The sequence below is a fragment of the Chiloscyllium punctatum genome, chromosome 35 (assembly GCF_047496795.1).
Source record: "Chiloscyllium punctatum isolate Juve2018m chromosome 35, sChiPun1.3, whole genome shotgun sequence".
Lineage (NCBI taxonomy): Eukaryota > Metazoa > Chordata > Chondrichthyes > Orectolobiformes > Hemiscylliidae > Chiloscyllium > Chiloscyllium punctatum.
In genome coordinates, this window is record NC_092773.1 from 15,445,633 (window position 1) to 15,467,767 (window position 22,135).

Genomic DNA, 22,135 nt, shown 5'->3' on the forward strand with positions numbered 1-22,135 from the left:
CTGGATCGTCTGAGGCTGAGGGGTGACCTTCTAGAGGTTTACAAAATTATGATGGGCATGGATAGGGTAGATATGCGAAGACTTTTCCCTGGGGTGGGGGAGTCCAGAACGAGAGAGCATAGGTTTAGGGTGAGAGGGGAAAGATATAAAAGAGACCTAAGGGGCAACATTTTCACGCAGAGGGTGGTACATGTATGGAATGAGCTGCCAGAGGATGTGGTGGAGGCTGGTAGAATTGCAACATTGACGAGGCATTTGGATGGGTATATGAATCGAAAGGGTTTGGAGGGATATGGTCCGGGTGCTGGCAAGCGGGACTAGATTGGGTTGGGACATCTGGTCGGCATGAACGGGTTGGACTGAAAGATCTGTTTCTATTCTGTACTCTATGACTCTATAACTTGGACTCTAAAGAATTAACTCTCGAGTTGTTGCTGGCTAATTAAACCACAGTGGGTTGATGTATGTCTGGACTTGGATTTACTTGATTTGCTTTCGGAAACCCTTATGAGCCATTTAGTTACTGAGAGGGCAAGTTCCAATCCAGGGCTTATCGGAACTCTGGGATCTTCTCCTAACGATGGAATTCAGCTGGTTAAATTTCAGTTACGCTTTTATGGTCCTCAGAGGTTCTCCACCTTGGTTTGTGGCAAGCTCCCTTGGTTTAGCAAAGTAGAGAATGCATGCTAATGGGAGAGAGTGTGAGTTCTGTATCCAACAAGAAATAAGCATCTGGATTTCTCTGTTGTTTGGCTTAGAGTCATAAAGTTGTACAGACAGTGCAGAAACTGACTCTTTGGTTCATCTTGTCCATGTCAACCAGGTGCCCAAATTGTTGAATGATGCAGCATTTTTTGTGTGTTGGACACCTCAGTGCAATGAATCTCTTCTGTTCTTTTGATAAATATATTTTAACTTTGTGAAGTACAATCAGATTGAGTGGCACAGTTAGCCAGATGGAAATGTGAATTAATTCAGGACAACATATTTAAATGCAAGGTGTGTTTGACAATTGTTAGGATGACCAGTTGGACGCTGCTGAAAATATTTAACTGGGTTTTCGTGAATCTGCAAGTGCATCGAGGGCAAATTGAGATGCTGCGGAAAGCAAGTAAAGAGGTGAGGCACTGATCTTTTAACCTGTTGGGAGAACTGTTGCAGGAGAGACAGATTCCATCTGATGATTAAAGTTTCTTCTGAAAGGATTGAAAACTGAAGCCCATCATGGGATACTAAAGGTACTGCAGTCAGGGTTTTGTTTTGATTCAGTATAAATGATCAATGCTTAAGTTAGCTGACATTCTGCTTCTGCATTGCATTGCAGCATTATCTTTTTGCAGGCAGCTTACTGGAATTCCCCTGGGAACCAACATGCTCAGATTCATTCTGTTACAAAAATAGAAATTGCTGGAAAAGCTTAGGTTTGGCAGCATCTGAGAAGAGAAATCAAAGTTTGTTGGGGTCACGTGACCCTTTCTCAGGAGTTCTGAGGAAGGACCTGAACTATAAACTGATTTCTTTCCATGATGCTGCCAGTCCTGCTGAGCTTTTCCAGCAGTTTTGTTTTTTCTGCATCCACAGTTCTTTTGATTTTCATTTGCTTAGTTCCTTTAAGCAAGTTAGATTGAAATGTGTATGCTGTAACCAACCATATTCTCTTAAAGAATTTAAAGAATATCATTTATACAGTCTTGTCACTGTTTTCACAGCACAGGATGAGAATGTAATGACCAGTTGTCTTGAATTGTATCTGCATTACATGTGGATAGACGTTTTTCCTTTTTTTGACAGTATGATGGTCCATTTGTCTTTGTGCCTCTTCATAAGTCTCGCCTCGACTACCTACTGGTTACCTTTGTCCTTTTCTGCCACAGTATCAGAGTCCCATACTTTACTTGTGGGGAAGATGTCCAACTTCCATTTCTCAGGTAATGACTGAAACCACAGTCAAGTATTTTCACACCTTTGAGTGTGAAGAATGTGCGGTTTTCTTGTGTTTTTGTTCCATTTGGTTCAGATGTGTTCAGCAGCCCCACTGTCAACAGAAGACTTATTTGCTTGTATACATGTGATTGTCTTGGGCAGAAAACGACAACATCAGTTTTCTTCAGGTTGGGCATATATTTGTTATTTCTGTGCAGTGTTTAGATTGAACCTCCAGAATTGCTATTGTTGGAAAGCATCATGACTTTGATGCCGTTGTCACAAGTTTTTCCCGAACTAAAATGCAGCACCACCTCTGTGCTTGGATGTCTGTTTGCTATGCTATTCACATTCATCTTGTTTTTCACCTGCTCAGGCCTCTGCTTCGGAAATTGGGAGGCATTTTTACTTCACATGATCATGGAGACCACTTGTTCCAGGTTGTTTTAAAATCGGTATGTGAGAAACATTTTCTTCTTTGAAATACTTTATGAAATCTAAATTTGCAACACTTGATCTCAGAACCAATTTGAACTCAGCAAAGATGTGTTTGTTTTCTTGATGTGCGTTACTTTGTCATTTTTAATTCGAGCAGATACAACAACAGTCTTGAAAGCTGGGCAGAATCATTTTGGGGAACTGACCAGGCCCCCTCCAAAATGTAATATAATTCCACCTCACCAATTCTTGTGGAACATATTAAATATTATACTGCATGTAAAATGCAGTGACTTAGAGGCTTTGAGGAGAGTGTTTAACCAATATTGTTGTTCAATATGCTGCCTCCAAATGTTAAAAATTTTGTACTTAGTTCCTCTGCTTGGTTGTCGTTATAGTTGGGGTATCAAGCAAGACAGAAAATGTCGGTCAGGGCGCAGTTAGCTAAAGGAAGTTTGGATTGAAACTGCTGAAACCAGACTGAAAATAATTTTTTCCAACAAGCAAACATGGTTCACGTAATGATCCAGCTCACATGACGAACAAGCCCATTCTTTATATTTTGCAAAATCAGACGATATCTTGCATTTCCTAACTAAGAAAAATGGAATAAGATACACCCATGAGCTTGTTACCAAAAATAGCTGGGAATCCACAGTTGATCTGAAGCTGAAATAGGTCTTTGCTGAAACAATACTATCACCCTTTAACTCTGTAAAAACTGAAGGAACTGCGGATGCTGCAAATCAGAAACAAAAACCGAAGTTGCTGGAAAAACTCAGCATCTGGTCGAAATCACAGTTAACATTTGGGTCCGGTAACCCTTCCTCAAGATCCAAAACTTTAACTCTGATTTCTCTACACAGGTGCTGCCAGACCTGCTGAGCTTTTCCAGCAACTTCTGTTTTCAATGCTTTAACTGTTAGTGCGTTGACACACATTTTGATCACTTCATTTTTTTTGTTCAGCTGGAAGTGGGAAGGAACATTCATTTTCTTAAAAGATCCCAAGGACTGGGAATTGGTATTCTGGAGCCAGTCGTTAAGCCGGGTACAACATGGACAATTTATCTAATTGCCTCCTGTTCCTCCTCCGAATGACCCTTTGCTGCCAAGTTTTTCAGAGAGACATGTTCTTCAACCTGGCTTTTTTCAAATTGTTGGCCTTGTGTGTTTCTCTTGCTCTCTGTAGCTCTTCTCCCCACCTTTTTATTTTCTCCTTTCCTGAAAATAGTGACGTTACATTCCTCCCAATACAGTCATAGGAGCATCCAAACACTGTGTTTTGACTTCTTCTAATTACATAACTGCCATCCAGTTTGTGTTCTCGAAGTTCGCACACATGCATATAGATAAATTCAAGCACTAAGCCTCACCATGTAGTTGTCAGATGTTGTTCAGTCCATGCAGGATTAGGTATCAGGCTTCTGCTAAGTTGTTTGGCTGCGGTTCTGAAGTAGTTTGATTTTCTTCACTGTTTTTCATTTTACAGTACATCGAGGAACTGTTGAATGAGCAGCAGAGCCTGGCAGTTTACCTGAAAAGTCCTGTTTCATGTCCTATGCTTTCAAGTCTTTCAGGATTAGTGTGGTTGTCTCAGGTGTTTGATGCTTTTCAGAACTGTTTAATACCAGATGCAGTTCTCATACCTGTGGGTGTAGCGTATGATCGCATCGTAGAGGAAAACTACTTGGAACAAATGGTAAGATTGTTTGTGTGCAACCTTGGAGATGACATGAAAATTACTCAGCGTGGTGATTGGACTTTATCAGACCTGCACATGATTTTTATTTCTGGCTTGTGAAAGAAGCTTCATCCTATTTGAACATGAATTGTATATGTTTTCTTGTTTCTTCTAATCCTATAGTATGAGAATGACAAGTGTAAAGATTGACTTTGGCGCTTAATCTTGATTTTGCAAGATTCAAAAACCTACAGTCTTGAGTGAACTTTGAATTGAGTCACATCTGTCCAGAAAGCAGACAGCCACTTTGCATACAGTGGCAGAGAGGAACACTGGTTAGGAAGGCAAGACGATTTTCTGTTCTTCACATTGTGATTTGAGTTATTTTCTTTCATGTGAGCAGGCAAAGCCAATATTGATTTCATACTTCTTAGATCAATGGTATTGTACCTTACTGTCCACCTCTATCACGTGTGTGAGACATTGTGTTTATGTTCTGCAAACAACAGTTATGCACCAGGTAGTAGGTGGGAATGGTTCAGGCCTTGTTTCCAGGAAGAAGCAGAAAACACTATGACAATCGTAATTGAGAGGGTGGGTATTTGGAGAGTGGTGATGGTGGTGGACATGCAAAGGGATTGCGTGTCCTTGGTGGTGAGGAGACGGTTTTGAACAGGAAATGTTGACATATATATGAAATGTGAGAAGAATTGCACAAGTAAGTGGGGAGGGGCTTGACAAGGGGAGAAAAATATCAAGTCAAAGTCAGAAAAAATAAGTTCAATGAGGCTGGCACAAGTAGAAACAGTCGATCTATCTGGGAAGCCATGTTTGTGGACTTTGGGAAAAGGTACAGGATTAGGTCAATGATCTGAGAAGCTATTAGGAGAAGGTCATCAGATGAGGTGAGGTTGGTGACATTTGTGGACACAATAGCCTGATGTTTCATTGTATGGTCAGGGAAGATTGGAGAAAGTGTCCATGAGGTGGTGCTCAGCCTCAACAATGTAGAGGACAGTATGCCAGACAACAGTAGCACCACTGTTTTGGCAGGCTTGATGACAAAGACAGAATTGGATCTAGTGCACAGAGTGCCATGTTCAAAGAGCATTAGATTAGGACGGTGAGGAGGACACAGAAACCTATGTCACGTCAGCAGTTCCAAATGAACACATTGAGTGAAGCTAAAAGGCCAATAGAAGGGGTCCAGATCAAGGGTGAGTGTTGGAGGTGGGTGAAGTTGTCTGTGGGACAGGGAGAGCACACCTGTCCAAAAGAAATGAGCATGGAAGTTGAAGTGACGGGAAAAGAGTTCACCATAATCAAGCCCAAAATTCATGGACTTGGGGGTTCAGGGGGATCAAACTAAGACTTTTGCTGTGTACAGAACGTGCAACATTGCAGCGTAAGATCAAAAGGGATAATAAAGAATTTCTGAAAAAGTTTGAGGAAAGCTGCATTTGGTGTCATTGATGCACGAGAACATAGAACATTTTCATTGAGGAGCAGGAATAGATCATTCAACCCTTGTTCTTCTGTTTCCACTCTTCTGTAATATCATGGCTGATCTGATTTTGGTTTCAACTCCACATTTCTGTCCATGTGTGTTAAACTTTGACTGTTGCTGGACCTGAGATTCCTTAATCTTTTGATAATTTTGATTAATTGACTGCTAAACACTGCTGTTGGTTCGTGTGCAAGAATCAGTTAATTGGTGTTACTGAACCTGGGTATATTTTAAAATTAAAATCAAAATTAAAACTTGAAAAACCTCACAATTGACCCAATGGTTCTAAACTAGACTTTTCGAATATCCAATCCTAGACACTTGAATTATAAATTCTATAGGTCAATTTGTAACTTAAATAATTTGCAATTTAGTGACAAGACAGTAACTTCAGTGAAAAAATCATTAAAAAAAAGTAATATTATGTTTTATTCAAACTCCATACTGTTTGTTTTCAGCCATATTTCCACAAAAGACAGACAGACAAACAAGTACATTTTAGGGATAAATGAAAGAAAATAACAAAATTGGCCAGGTCACATAGGTGGTTTTCATGATGCAAGGTTTCCACAGGAATAGATTATTGTTTCAAGGTTGATTTTCCAAAGATATTGATCAGGACTATCTTTGCAGTTCACTGACAAAAAGTCTGTAATACTTAAAACTCAGTTTCTCTACTCTGAACATTCAATAGCTGATTACAGGGGGTTATCCAGGGACCTTGCAAATCTTCATGCGGTGCCATTAACAGCCAAACTAATCTGTTGGACTATAACCTGGTGTCATGTGATTTTTCACTTTGCTCACAGAAAACATAGCCCAAAAAGCTAGTTTAACATTCTGGCCTCTCCCCGTCAAACTGACTGTCTCCCCACAAGGTCTGAGTTCCAGTTAACATTGGCTATTTGCTTGAACTTTCGAGGCATGGTGGAACTGACTCTGAGGTCCTGTCCTCCTTATTGGTGAAATGTGCTGTGTTTCAATATAATGGTCTTCACCCGTTTTAAAAAAAAATCTATAGAATCTTTTGTTCAGGGATCAACTTGCAATTCATTCCAGGCCTGACCTCTCAAATAAACAAAGCTTGTTTGTTCTATTTTTTTGCAACACAAGCTGTTGGATGCAGACCAAATGTTACTTTCAGTTCACAATTTCCAGTTCACAACTCTAAACCAAAACTGATGACACAATAAAATTTTGAAAATGAAAAATCTGTGGGTGTTCCAACAAAAGGAACATTGACTCACCCTTTGAAAGGCTGCAACAACTTTAGAAAGGATCACCCAAATTTACTGTCTTGAACAAAGAGAACAAAGAAAATTTATAGCCTACGAACAGGCCGTTCGGCCCTCCAAGCCTGTGCCGATCCAAATTCACAATCTAAACCTATCGCCCAATTCCTAAGCATCTGTATCCCTCTGCTCCCCACTTACTCATGCATCTGTCCAGATGCACCTTAAGTGAATCTACTGTGCCTGTCTCTACTACATCTGCTGGCAACGTGTTCTAGACACCTACCACTCTCTGTGTAAAGTACTTTCCGTATGTATCCTCAAACATTTCTCCTCTCACCTTGAACGCATGACCTCTCGTTATTGAATCCCTCACCCTGGCAAAAAAGCTTATCTCTATCCACCCTGTCTGTACCCTTAATGATTTTGTAGACCACAATCATGTCCCCCCCTCAATATCTTTTTGGAATGAAAACAATCCTAACCTACTCAACCTCTCTTCATAGCTAGCACCTTCCATACCAGGCAACATCCTCATAAACCTTCTCTGCACCCTCTCCAAGGCATCCACCCACATCTTTTGGATAATGTGGTGACCAGAACTGTACACAGTATTCTAAATGTGGCTGAACCAAAGTCTTGTACAATTTAACATGCGCTGCCAGCTCTTATACTTCATATCCTGTTGATGAAGGCACGCATACCATATACCACCTTGACCACACTATTCACTTGTGCAGCCATCTTCAGGGGACAATGGATGTGAACTCCGAGATCTCTCTGCTCATCAACTTTTCCCAAGGCTCTTCCATTTATAGTATCGTTCGTTCTAGAATTAGACCTTTCCAAAATGCATCCCCTCACATTTGCCCAGATTGAACTCCATCTGCCACTTCTCCGTCCAAATCTCTAATCTATCTAGATTCTCCTGTTTTCTTTGACAGTCCCTATGCTTTCTGCTACTCCACCAATCTTCGTGTCATCTGCAGACTTAGTGATCGTACCACCAATATCCTCTTCCAGATTATTTATGTACATCACAAACAACAGTGGCCCTAGCACTGATCCTTGTGGAACACCACTGGTCACCTTTCTTCATTTCGAGAAAGTGGGTAACGAGAGAAAGGGTTGGTCCACTAAAGGATAAGGAAGGAAGGTTGTGTGTCGAACTGGAGAGGATCTGTTGATCTATCTTCAACTACTACTGTCTCCTGTTGCTCAACCAGTTCTTTATCTACCTTGCACGAACACCCTGCACATAATGTGACTTAACTTTCTTCATGAGTTTACCATGGGGAACCTGATCAAATGCCTTACTGAAGTCCATGTATATGGCATCTACAGCCCTTCCTTCATCCATCAACTTGGTCACTTCCTCAAAGAACTCTATTGCATTGTTAAGGCACGATCTCTCCCGCACAAAACCATGTTGCCTATTATGTTCCAAATATCAATACATCCAATGCCTCAGTACCTTCTCCAGCAACTTTCCCACCACTGATGTCAGGCTCACTGGTCTGTAATTACGCGGAATATCCCTACTACACTTCTTGAACAGGTGACAACATGAGCAACTTTCCCGTCGTCCGGCACATTACCCTGTTTTTAAGGATGCTCCAAAGATATCTGTCAGGGCCCCAGCTATTTCCTCTCTCGCCTCTCTCAGCAACCTGGGATAGATCCCATTCGATCCTGAGGATTTGTCCACCCTATTATCTTTTAGCCTACCCAACACATCCTCCCTTCTTTATGTCACTGATCCAGAGTAAACAAACTTCTATCTCTAATCGCAACATTTATTCTGCCCCTCTCCCCAGTGAACACTGATGCAAAGTAATCATTGAGAATCTCCCCCATTTTGTCAGGTTCGGCACACAATTTTCCTTCCTTATCCTTTAGTGGGCCAACCCTTTCTCTAGTTACCCTCTTGCTTCTTAAATATGAAGAAAAGGCCTTAATTCTGCTTGCTCAAGTTATTTCATGAGCCCTTTTAGCCTGCTTGATTCCTCGTTTAAGGTTGTTTCTACTTTCCAAATATTCTTCCAAAGCCTGTTCTGTTCTTAGCTGCCTGGACCTGAGGTATGCTTGCCTTTTCCTCTTGGCTAGTCACACAATTTCTGCTGTCATCCAGCATGATTGAATCTTGCCTCTCCTATCCATTGTTTTTAAAGGGACATGCCTATCCTGCACTATCTTCAACCTATCTTTGAAAGCCTCCACATATCAAATGTGGACTTATCTTCAAATACCTGCCCCCAATCCACATTTCCCAGTTCCTGCCGAATTTTGATATAATTGGCCTTGTCCCGGTTTAGTACTCTTCCCTGAGGACTACTCTCATCTTTGTCTACAAGTATTCTAAAACTTAGAGAATTGTGGTCACTGTTCCCAAAGAAATCTCCCACTGCAACTTCTACCACCTGGCTTGGCTCATTCCCCAACACCAGGTCCAGTATGGCCCCTTCGTGGTTGGAACTATTGACATATGCTCTATAAAACTTTCAGGATGCTCCTTACAAATTCTGCCAAATCCAGACCTTTGACATGAAGTGTGTCCCGGTTCATGTTGGGAAAGTTAAAATCTCCCAACACCACCACCCTGTTGCCTCTACATCTTTGCATAATCTGTTAACCTATTTGTTCTTCTACATCCAGGTCACTGTTGGGAGGCCTGTAATACAGCCCCAACAATGTATCTCCACCCATAATGCCTCACTACCCAAGCCCTCCATAGTGTCCTCCTTTAGCACAGCCATGATGCCATCCCTGACCAGCAATGCAACTCCTCCCCCACCTTTTACTTCCCCCTCTGTCCTGTCTGAAGCACCTGTAGGTCAGGCAGCATCCAAGAAGCAGGAGAATCGATGTTTCGGGCATAAGCCCTTCAGGCATTCCTGAAGAAGGACTTATGCCCGAAATGTCGATTCTCCTGCTCCTTGGATGCTGCCTGACCTGCTGCGCTTTTCCAGCAACACGTTTTTCAGCTCTGATCTACAGCATCTGCAGTCCTCACTTTCTCCTGAAGCATCTGTATCCTGGAACACTTGGTTGCCAGTCGTGCCCTTCCTTCAACCAAGTCTCTGTGATCACAATAATGTCATCCAAGCTCTGTTGTCAGCCTTAACCCCTTGCATTCCTCTGCTCTCTGCCTACGCTTCCCCTTAGTAATGCTAACTTCATGATCCTGTTTCTTAGAGTCTCTGCAGTCCTTGTCGTTTCCACCTTACTGTCTACTAGTCTTCTGGTTCCCAGCTCCCTGCCACATTAGTTTAAACCCTCCCCAACAGCAGTAGCAAAAACTCCTCCAAAGACATTAGTTCCAGTCTGGTTCAGATGTAGAATATACAATTTGTAATAGTCCCACCTTCCCAAGAGCCGGTCCCAATGTCCCACAAATCTGAACCCCTCCCTTCTGCACCATCTGTCAAGACATGTTTCACCCTGCCTATTCTTTTATTTCTACCCTAGCTAGCATGTGGCACTGGTAGCAATACTGAGATCACTACCTTTTGAGGTCCTCTTTAACTTCTCTCCTCGTTCCCTGAATTCTGCTTTCAGGACCTCATCTTTTTTTTTACTTAGATCTATATGTACCATGACAATGGGCTGTTCACCCTCCCCTTGCAGAATGCTTTGTAGCCGATCAATGACATCCCTGACCCAAGCACCTGAGAGGCAACCTACCATCTGGGAATCTCATTTTCGGCCACAGAATCACCCATACAAGAGAATTCCACATAACTATGGCCCTATGAGTCTTTTTCCCGCCCTTCTAAACAGTAGAGCCTGCCACAGTGTCATGATCCTGGCAACTGCTGCCCTCCCCTGGTGACCCATCTCCCCCAACAGTATCCAAAATAGTATACCTGTTTTGGAGGGAGATGACTGCAGGGGACACCTGCACTGCCTTCCTTCTCTTTCTCTACCTTTTAGTCACCCATTCACTGTTTCCCTCAGCAATTCTAGTCTGCGGTATGATCAGTTCAGTAAACGTGCTATCCACAACCTCCTCAGCATCACGGGTGCTCCACAGTGAGTCCATCCGCAGCTTCAGAGCAGTCATTTGGTCACATGAGCCGCAGGTAGACACACCTGCCAGTGTAAGAGTCTGGGATGTCAATCAAGCAAGAGACACATGCTATGGGTCTTCATGTGACTGACAACCATGTGCCACATGGGTACTTTTCAGCATGCACTCCACATGATTGTGGTTTTTAAAGCAGACATCACATTGACAACGACCAGCTTCCAATGTGGCTCACATCTTCTTAGTTTGCTGATTTGTTGCATTGAGTGACTATGGAAACAGTTTTTGTTAAGTTACTGAACTGACTACCAGCAGTTAAGGCCAGTTCAGTGATGTATGCTTTGGCATTTCCAGGGTAAATCTTCAAAGACTGGAGTGTCATGGGATGCTTATTTTCAACTAGAGGGTGTCGTCCCTCTGCTTTCTGTATCATAGCTAACAGAAAGGCAGGATGCTCTATTCTGTTGACTACACTTGTTGCAACCTTTGATTGTCCTGAGACACCCTTCTCTCTTTCTCTGCAAAACTAAACCAAGACATGAAGTCTGTCTTTATTGAGTCCAGCTGTTGTTGCTTTTGTTTCGTGTGTAAATGTTTTGCACTTTGATCTTGGTGTGACTCACACTGAAGTGCTCTGGCCCACATTGTGACCAGGCCATGCAGACATATTGGATAGAAATGATTGCAATCACATGACACTCATGATGACCCTCATTTTACTTTCAATTAGACACTGTTCCAAAGCGTAATCCTCTTGTAAAACCTTGCATTAATGACTGCAGATTCATACAGAATTCTGGACACAGTTTCCATTTGCTTGAGGAAGTGACAAGTGTAGAACAGGTAAATGAAGAGAGGGTCAACAAAATTTCAAGATCCTAATTTGTTGCTTCATTTAGTCGATGAAAATGACGTTATGGCAGCATCTTTATTGCTTGATGAGCAAAGTACCTTTGTGACGTCATAAATTCACTGGCATAATCTTCATGAGAGGACAGGAAGATATTCGAAGAAAATTTAGTTGTTTGGTTTGTACCAGAGTATCACATCAATATCTCGAATGCTGGCACATTTGTAACTTGAATGTCGTAGTTAAATGTTGTAAATTTTTGTAGGGACCTGGAAAGACTAGTATTTTTGCAGCAGTTCGTTGGGTGCTCAGATTCCTACAAAAGAACTACGGCTGCATCCGGGTGGATTTTGGACAGCCAGTTTCTCTGAAGGTATGAAGTGGGTTTTTCTGTGTTGGAGCATTGTGGTGTTGCATATTTAGCGTTAGTGCCCATTCATAAAAGCGGGCAGTGAACATGAATTCCCTTGAATAATCCAGTGACGTGCATCAGTTGAGAAATATTTTAGACTTGAATTCTGGTCAAAATAGATTATAATTTCAACAACCTGTGCAGTCATCAGTCTGTTGGGTTAGTTGATACATGAGTGGATGTGTACTTGCAAATGTATTTGCAGCTCTTTGGCTACTTTTAGTACAATGCCCAGATTGACTGAAGTCAGTTTTAACCTGATATTCAACAAGAACCTACATTTATATGGTGCCTTTAAATGATAAAATGTTGCTTAAGATTTGTGAAATGCTTTGAAGTAAAATTTGACAGCGAGACACATCAGGAGATGCCATGTAAGGTGACCAAAAACATGATCAAAGCTGGAGGTTTGAAGCGATGTCTTAGGTGGGATAGAAGAAATGTGAAGCACTTGACCTTTCAAATGTTGGGTGACAGCTTAGTTTGCATTTCTTTGAGGAGTCTAGTTCATGTGGGTTTTTCTCTGCTCTAGGATTACGTAGAGAATGAAGGAATGCATTTGTGCAGCTCTGCAATTCCGCTCCAGAAGATCTTATTGCCCTGTGTGCTCGGATGCAGGTGAGGAAGAGAGACATTGAGTGTTTTGAGCACTAAGTAACTCAGTTCACCGTTGAAGGTTCATTTCCTTTTGTATCCTTTTTCCAATATCTCACAGTATGTGTTGGGCCTTCCAACGAAGATAACTGTGCCACCATAGAGAATAAATCAAATCCAAACATTTTTTGAAAAAAGTGTTCTTAAAACATGTTGTGTGCATCTTAATGGCTAGGTTAATCCTCAGTGATACAATATTAGACTGACTAGAAGGTGCCAAGTTCACTGCTTATTTTAGAGTCAAGAAATTGTACAGGACAGAAACAGACCTTTCAGTCCAACTTGTCATGCTGACCAGGTATCCTCAATGAATCTTGTCCCATTTGCCAGCATTTGGCTGACATCCCACAAAATCCTTCCTGTTCACGTATCCATCGAGATGCCTTTTAAACATTGTAATTGTACCAGTTTTTACCACTTCCTATGGTAGCTTGTTCCACACGTGCACCACGCTCTGCATGGCAAAGTTGCCCTTAGGTCGTTTTTAAATCTTGCCCTTCTCATCTTAAACCAATGCCTTTTCGGTTTGGATTCCGGTACCCTGGGGACAAGACCTTGACAGTTCACCTTATCCAACTCACATCTCAGCCAACCTTCATAATAATTAATTTGCAGGGAAATAGTAAGCATTATATTCGGAAAAAGAAACAGCTGGGAGGAAGTTATTTGGAAAGGCTCAAGAAAGAAGTTGTTTTTAGTGGAGAAGTGCTGGCAGTGTGAGATTTTCCATTTGATGTTTTTTACAGAGTGAAAATCTTATTTCTGTTGCTCTAAAGATAAGGGACATTCAAGTGTATGTGCAGGATCGTCACTCCAAGAGGGAGATAGCGATTGGATAAGAGTGGTTGTCAGTGGTTAAAACTTGAGATTCTTGTGCGCTATTTCAAAGGGAAAAAGACGCATTCATTCAGAGAAGAGACACAGAAAAAAGGTTTAAAATTAACTTTCAGTACAAATACAATGAGCTGAAAAATGAAAAAAAAAGATTTTATGTCATGCTTTCATGACCTCAGGATATTTGAAAATGATTTACAAACTGTGAAGAATTTGAATTATCGTCAGTGTTGGGCAGGGGGTAAACTGTCGTCAGGTTTTGCACGGCTGGCTCTGCAAACAGCAATGTGATGATGAATAGATTACCTCTTTGTTCAGTAATGTTAATTGAGGGATCAACATTGGCAAGTGCTCTGGGGATAATTCCCTTTCTTCAAGGTTGTGTCATGGAATCTTTTATATCAACCTGACAGCAAGGATGGGATTGTGGTTTATCATCCAATTCAAAACTCTGGAACTGCGGCAGCGCAGTCCTCCCTCTGCTGTCCAATGAAGTGTAAGCATTGGCCATATCCCTCTAAACCTTTCGTATTCACATATCTAATGGCCATCTGGTTTGAAGCCCTAAATGAAAGCTTTGAGCCCTGGATAACACTTTGCTTCACAATCTATGATTGAAACCCATACTTTAATGGAAGCACATAAAAAGTGGAACAAATAATTGTGTAACATTCATCCTGATAAAATGAGGGCATTTTCAGCTAAAATTCATCCCTTCATGTGCCTGAACTCTCCAGCATTGTAACCCTCAATCTCATAAGGACAGCTGCAACCTGTTGATTCTGAGCATACTCTGCTGGAACATTTCCACACTCTGGAATCATGCATGGTAATATTGTTGGGAGTGTGGGAACTAAGACCAGCATATCGATTAGATTTCAAAAGCTATTAGCATTGTCCTCTAGTGGTTTCTTATTTGCAAATACTGTGATTTTAACCTCCAAGGTATTACCTTTCAGTTGTTCTGATGCATACATATAGATTCTAATTTCATTGTTTTCTGGAAAGATGGAAATTCAAACTTAAACGTAGCTGTTCAGACAACTTGAAAAGATAGAAACCAAAAGAACTGCTGATGCTGTAAATCAGAAATGCTGGTAAAGCTTAGCAGGTGATGTTTGTCATTAACAAATCGTCAATATTTTAATATAAGGCATTATGTTTCAGCACTGATTCTGTGTACTATGAGAAGTCTCAGGACTGGCTATTGAACAATGATGAATTGACACAACTCAGCAAACACCATCGAGCGCTAGTAGCTGATCTGGGGCGACACATGCTTTACAGTAAGTTGACTGGCACTGATGAACACCTACACCTACTGTTCAGGGATCTGTTTGTCTACATGCGTCTTCAGCAATTCATCTGTTCTACTTCAGCTATTTCATGCAATCTTAAATTGTACTTGCAATTTGTGCCAGGTGAATTTGGTCAAGTTTAGCATTGACCCTAAAGGGCAATGTAATTTAGCCATGGGAAGTAGCAAAGTTATATAACCACAACTTGAGACTGCAGGAGCTTGCAACTTGATGTTCCAGACTGTGGCATCCTACCTCTTAGTCATCACATCTAGTTAACCTCTCATGTATTATTGTTAAAGAGTCAGTTGGAGTCACGTGTGAAAGGAAGGTTAACATGACTGGTATCATTGTTTAAAACTTGAACCGCTCGAGCCAATTTGAACTGTCAGGATATTGGCATAAATTCTAGTACAATTGTGAAATGTATCCAGAACATGACCCTGATTTTGGAAGACCTGTTGGTCTCCGTTTAGAAAGTTAGAAGTTTTTCTATTCATTCTGATCTGTAATTAAAAGTTTTGAGTCTTGTTCAGAATTATGAAACTGTAGTGAAATTGGTACTGATGTCCTAACTCAAGCTCCATTTGCAATGAGTTTTGGATTATTTTTATTTGAATGCTCTTTCTCTTTTTCATTCCATTTTTTTTGCATCTCTTGAAACCTCGAGTAGCCTATAATTCCAAAACAAAAAGTGATGCATTTGAAGTTGTGGACTTAGATATTGATCATTTTATGGAACGTCATCAGTTGGAATTCTTAAAACATGTAAATAACGAAGTCGTTCTCAGGAGTTCAGCACAGTTTACTGCAGAGCCGAATATTGTGCATGCTTCTGATTCCTTTGCTAACATGATCCAGGTGAGGACAAAATAGACTTCAGTTTTGTTCTTTTGAAACATAAGCAGAAGGGGAAGAATCTGTTCTTCAGGAGAAGATGGTGTAAAGGATCTACCATCCTTACATGGTTTGGCCTATATGTGACTCCAGGGTTCACTAACATGGTTAACTCTTAACTGTCCCCAGAAACAGTTGAGCAAATCTTGCAGTTGTATCAAACCATGAAATAGTTCAGAAACAGAATGGAACCTGACCTTGAACTGGGTGTGGAATCAGACCATATGATCACCATCATAGTATCTGGGTGCATGCTATTTTGCAGACAGGATAGACCCAGTATAGTTTGTGGAACAGTGGCATAGTTTTGGGAGTGAGTTGCCTCAGGCATCTTCAACGTTGTGTCTGGACCCCATGACGTCTTATGGTATCAGATCAAAAATGGGCATGAGTTCTCCTGTAGTACCACCATCTCTTTATTGACAAATGTGTATTTCATGTTGAGCACCACTTGGGTGCAGACTGTACAAAAAATGGGGAATCACTGACCATCACCCAAAAGTGGCAGTGCACCACGACTGCTGTCTGAGCTTGTCAAGTCCTGATTGATGCGGCTCCTCAAGTAGGTTTGTGGCAGGTGATAAGGGAACCAACAAGACAGAAAAACATGCTTGACTTTGTCATTCCCACTCATCTTGTCACCGATGCATGTGTCCATGGCAGTATCAGGATGCGTTACTATCACACAGACCTTGTAGAAACAAAGTGACTTGGGCACATTGCGGATATCCACCAGTATATTATATGGTACTATCAGTGTGCTAAACGGCGTAAATTTCACATAGGTTGAACAACTTCAGACTAGACATCCATAAGGCAGTATGGGCCATCAGCAGCAGCAACGTTGAACTTCAACATTACCTACAAAATCGTGGCTCAGCATAGCTCTCACTTTGTCATATGCCATCTATCTCTGCCATCTCGACCATCAAGCAAGGGTTCAAACTGGTGAATTGAAGGTTAAGTAATTTCACAGTCAATAAATCAAATCTAGAGTCTGCAGTCCTACTTGATGCAGTCATGAATGGTGCTGAACAATTTCTCAACTGTTTGGAGGTGGAGGCTCCACAACTATCCCCATCTTAATGGTGAGGGGGCCACACATGAATGCAGAAGATAAGGCTGAAGCATTTGCAACAATCTTCAGCTCGTTGTGTCAAGGGAATGATCTATTTCAACCTTCTCTGGAGATTCCCAACATCACAAATGCTATCCTTCAGCCAGTTCAATTGATTCCATGTGCTACCAAGAAACCAGCTACGCATTATTGAAGCTTGGGCTGATAAGTGCCAAGTCATGTTTTTGCCACATAGTGTTGCCAGGTAATAGACATTGCCAAGCCCTTGGCATTCCACAGCGATACCACGACTGAATTCTTCACTGTCAAGATCCTGGCAGTTACCATAGACCAGAAACTGAATTTGACGAGCCACATAAATAGTGTGGTACGAAGAACAGGCCAGCAGTTCAGAATTGTGCAATGAGCAATTATTTCCTGATTCCTCAAAGCCAGTCTGCCATTTACAATGCTCCAGCAACACTCATGCAGCTTGACACAAAGCTGCCTGCTTGATTGGCTCTGCATCCACAAAAGTTTGCTCCCTCCACCACTCAAACATAGTAGCTCCCTTGTGTGCCTTCTGTATTACACTGCAGAAATTCACCAAGGCTTTTTGGCAACTCTTTCCATAGCCAGACTCTGTACCATCTCAAAAAAACAAGGGCAGTAAATCCATGTGAATACCACCACCTGCAATTTTCAACCCAAACCAGTCACTATCTTGACTTGGAAGTACATTGTCATTCCTTCACTGCTGCTGGATCAAACCTTGGAACTCCCTCCCAAAACAGCACTGGGTGTACTGACACCAAATGGACTGTAGCTGTTCAAGAAGACAGCTCACCATGACGTTTTCAAGTGCTGTTGGTGTTGGGCACTATCTGCTGGCCCTACCAGAAAAGCCTACATTCCCTGAATGAATGAAAATCAATGAAAATATCTGTGCTGTCTTGAAGAGAGTAATGAGAAAGTTTATTGGTACATACTATGGCTGAGTAGCTTGAGCTGGATGGTGAAATTGGACATCCGGGAGCAGAGAAGATTCAGGGGATATAAAAAGTTTGTCAAACAATGTGGTTTTCACATAGCAAATGGAAACTGTTTGAGCTGACAAGTGGTTGGGTAACCAGATGTTATAGACTTAAAATAAAGGTCCAAAGAAATTGAAAGGAAATGTAAAGATTTCTTGACAGAGTTGGCAATATTTGGATTATGTAACTTGTAAGCAATTGTGAACAAAATTGCACATGTGCTTGAAGAGGACTAACCTGGGATATTATTAGGTAAATGATCATGTGCTAGATTAAATTCATCAGCTTTTCTGTACTGAAGATGAACAGAATGGCTTCTTCACATTAGAAGATTCTCTGTGTTAACCAGTCATGATAGGGCGTGGAGAACACTTGTCACTGAAGACTTAAATTTGTTGTGAGTAATACCTATTCTTTCTTTCCGATAGCTGCTTCTTGCTCCTCGGCAGTTATGTCCACCACCATCTTGGCCTGCCTTCTGTTTCACAAACATCAACAGGTAGGTTGTATCTGTGATAAATAACTTCATTTCAATTATAACAAGCGCATTGATTTGCAAATGGAGAAAGTGAGGACTGCAGATGCTGGAGATCAGAGCTGAAAAATGTGTTGCTGGAAAAGCGCAGCAGGTCAGGCAGCATTCAAGGAGAAGGAGAATCGACGTTTCGGGCATAAGCCCTTCAGCATTGATTTGAAAATGTCTGCTTTTGGGGTATTTTTAAAAGATTACTGAGAAATGAGCAGTTCTGATCATTGCTGAAATAAATAATATTTTAAAGCCATTAATACTTTTAACCAAATCTTTCTCCAGGGCATATTTCTGAGCACATTGGCAAAAGATTTCTGCTGGTTAATGAATGAGGTTCTCGCACGGCATTTTGATGTCGGATTTTCAGGGAAGTTGCTGGATATTGTGCTGCATGCCCTTTTTCTGCTGAGAGAATGTGTGATACTGAGGAGTTGTCCACTGAATAATCTGATTGTGATACCAAAGGCAACCAGGAAAGCTGTGGAGGAGCTCAGTTTTTACAGTAATTCGATTCTACCTGTCTTTCTTGGTGAGGCTGTAGCTGGTAAGTAGCGAACCATCTCTTTATTTCAGGAAAATAGAAAAAGTGGATGCAGCATTTATAAAAGAATGGAGGCAATGTTTTGCTGAGAACCTGCTTTCTACAACAAATGGTTGTACCCCCGTTAACATTGCTCTCTGTCACTTTGGTACTCAATAAAGTGTTGTGCACTTCCAGTATTTATTTCTGCTTTGATTAGTGCTGAGTATTCTTCCGTCATTTCACTTGGAGTCTGTCTGCAAGTGAACTGATAAAAAAGATGCCCATGGATTTTGTTTTCAAGTTCAGTATCAACTTGGTTTTCTTCAGCTGTATTTATTATGCTGTGAGACAATGTTTCTGATTGTGTATTGCATAATTGAGGAATTTTTAGCATAGAAAGGAGCAAAACTTGATGCTGTCCATGCTTCGCAACAGCAACCAATTCCTTCCTGTCTGGTGAAAGAGTAGTTTGATGGCAATCAAAGATGGCTCGTGTGTGCAGTATGGTAGAGAGCCTATGTGGTGTATGACTGCGGACACTTCCCACGTCAAACCTATCATCTTTTTTCTTTCAGCCTGTGCTTTAAATTCACTTCTAAGGGAAGTGGCTAAACACATGGTGGACTGGGACTCTGATGCAGAAGTTGCAATCAGCCAAGAGGAACTTATCTGTAAAACTGTACAGCTGTGTCAGTTACTCTCCAGTGAGACACTGCTTCTACCAGTAAGAACAGTAACAGTTTGTATTCAGAGATTAAAACAGAGCATATTGTTTAGAAAATAAGTGATTTTAAGTTAGGGAATTGAAGAAATTCAACTAAATTGAATTGAATGACTTATTGTCACTTGCATTTTAAAGTGAGTAACAGAATAAAATCCGATGAAAAGCTTCAAATGTCAGCTCAGTCTTGTGCTATTTTGAAGAGTTTAAGGTAAAAAGATAGAACTGAAAGAGAGTTCATCTTCATTCCAATGCCTCCACCCTGAGTTCTGAACTAGCTCACCAGTGACCCTTGCACTGCCACCCTGCAACATCTGCGCCAGACACACCACTGTAGCAATTGCCACCCTTTAGGTGCCATCTCTGCTGCTAGTCTCATTTCACCATTGCTGAATCCCATGCTGAATCCACAGTCACCCTGCAAATGAAGACAGTTGAAAGTTGCCAGTATAAATTTCTGCATGGATATTTGTGTCTGACAAAGCTGAGCAAGCAAAAATGTGATCGAAAAAATTGATAACGAGGAATGTTAGGCCTTGGACCGATACTTCAGGAAACAAGACCACCCATTTGGTGGTCGTGCTTTTAGAAGTTTTGGCATTAAATTCTAGAATGATGTTTCTGCTTCTCGACATTGCTTAATTCTTTGTGTCCCCCTTGAGCCCCTCTTATTTCGCGGAGCTTTTTGGCGCCATTTTAATACCTAGTTGTTTGACTGAACATTCATTTTGTTACATAAAGTACCTTGGCACATTATTCAGTTTTAATTCAGCTTGTGACATGCAGAAGGAGTTCAATCAGTAAATAGTGGTGTTAGTCGGCATTATGTTGTTTTCCTATGTCTGAATGATTTCTATTAAAAATATTTATTTTCAGTTGTTTCCTTACTTTCCATCATAACAATCTGTATTTTACTTGAAACTCCTGCAGCCCTGCCACTCAGTGTACCAGTTTTCACAGGAAGCAGTGGACAAGCTGATGTATTGTGAGATTCTTCTCATGGAGGAGGTATGATCATTTTTCTTGTTACTGTGCTGATGAGGTGGTGACTCATGGGAGTTAGTGTTTTGTTTCAGTCATCATTGGAAATTTGGATTCTGTGGTTGTAGACAGCAATGTGAAAAGTTATTCTTGATGTTATCTGGATCTTTAGCCCAGGACACTTCTATTGAGAATGTGATAAACAAAACATTTTGGGATTTTGACCTTTTATCAACTGAGGAGTAGAGTACAGAAACTAGATATTTGCAGTGAGTATGTACAGAACCATAGATTGGCCTCAAAAAGATTATTGTGCCATTTCTGGGCACCATATTTCACAAAGTATGTGGCAGTAAGTACCACTATGTAGAATGTTTCTTGAGAATGGTTGCAGAGATCAAGTACTCCATGTTTGTGGATTGGAGTATCATTCAAGGAGAGAAGATTAAGAGAACATTTTGTCAAGGTGTTCTAAATCATGAGCCTTCTGAACAGACAGAGACAATGTTCTTTGTGGTTGAAGGACGGAGAGGCAGTGTATTCTGATTTAAGGAGATTGACACATTCCAAAGCATTTTCATACAGCAAGTGGCTATCATCTGAAATGCATTATTTGAGAGTTCAGCGGAGGCAGATTGATTCAAAGAAGAAATCGGATAATTATCTGAAAAGAGGAATAATTACAGTGTTGAGCAAGTATGACTAGTTGAAATGTTCTTGCAGAGTGCCAGCACAAACATTATGGACCAAACAGCCTCTTTCTGGGCTGCATCAGTCAAATGATTCCACATATTCTGTTCAGATTTTAAAAAACAGGTTGTTACATTTCAAAATAAAAACAGAAATTGTGGAGAAACCCAGCTTCTCAGAAGAAGTGTCATGGAATCTGAAAGTGAGCGTTCCTTCCAGGCCTTCTGAGTTTCTCCAGCAATGTCTGTTTTTATTTCAGATTTCCAGCATCTGCAGTTCTTTATTTTTTGTTTTGTATGTGAACTACTTTTGAATGTTCGAGAGAAATGATGGTCTGTCTTGTTCCATTTTGGAATTCATGAGGAGACTTGTGGACTGTAGGCATTGAGAGACTGAATTTAAATCCAGGTCTGAAAAGGTTTCTCATTCATACAAAGGTGTCAGAGGCAAGTTTTTAGTTGTTTTTCTTCCTGTGCATAGGATCAGGTGATGGAAACAAGAGTCTACAGCCTATTGAGGACAAACTAATGAAGGTCTTTTGTCCCACGAGTGAAGTAACCAGTAATCCAAATTTAAAAACCATAAGTGTGATAGTTGCCAATGAAATCAATCAGGAACCCATTGGTTAGATTGTGAAACTTGACCACAAGGAATAGTTAGGACAAACAGCATAGAAGCACCAATGTGAAAACTCAAAGCATGTGGGAGAATAAGGAATATGAGGTTGTGCTGCTAAGATTAGATGAAGCAGAGTAAGAAGAGACTATTGTGAAGCATTAATGCTGGCATGAACCATTTGGGTTATCTGACTACTTAAGTAAATTCCACTTCAGTGTGCTTAATAG

General features: G+C 41.0%; 1 protein-coding gene across 1 annotated transcript in view; it reads left to right on the top strand.

The window, feature by feature from the left end:
• LOC140459688 (glycerol-3-phosphate acyltransferase 1, mitochondrial-like) overlaps positions 1–22,135 on the top strand; it is a 50,462-nt gene that overhangs the window by 15,823 nt on the left and 12,504 nt on the right. Inside the window, exons 7-17 of the mRNA XM_072554053.1 lie at positions 1,020–1,119; positions 1,792–1,928; positions 2,300–2,378; positions 3,853–4,062; positions 11,926–12,033; positions 12,605–12,690; positions 14,728–14,846; positions 18,275–18,345; positions 18,658–18,919; positions 19,474–19,622; positions 20,550–20,627. Of these exons, the coding sequence (XP_072410154.1) occupies positions 1,020–1,119; positions 1,792–1,928; positions 2,300–2,378; positions 3,853–4,062; positions 11,926–12,033; positions 12,605–12,690; positions 14,728–14,846; positions 18,275–18,345; positions 18,658–18,919; positions 19,474–19,622; positions 20,550–20,627 (1,399 nt within the window). The remainder of the gene's footprint in view (positions 1–1,019; positions 1,120–1,791; positions 1,929–2,299; positions 2,379–3,852; positions 4,063–11,925; positions 12,034–12,604; positions 12,691–14,727; positions 14,847–18,274; positions 18,346–18,657; positions 18,920–19,473; positions 19,623–20,549; positions 20,628–22,135) is intronic.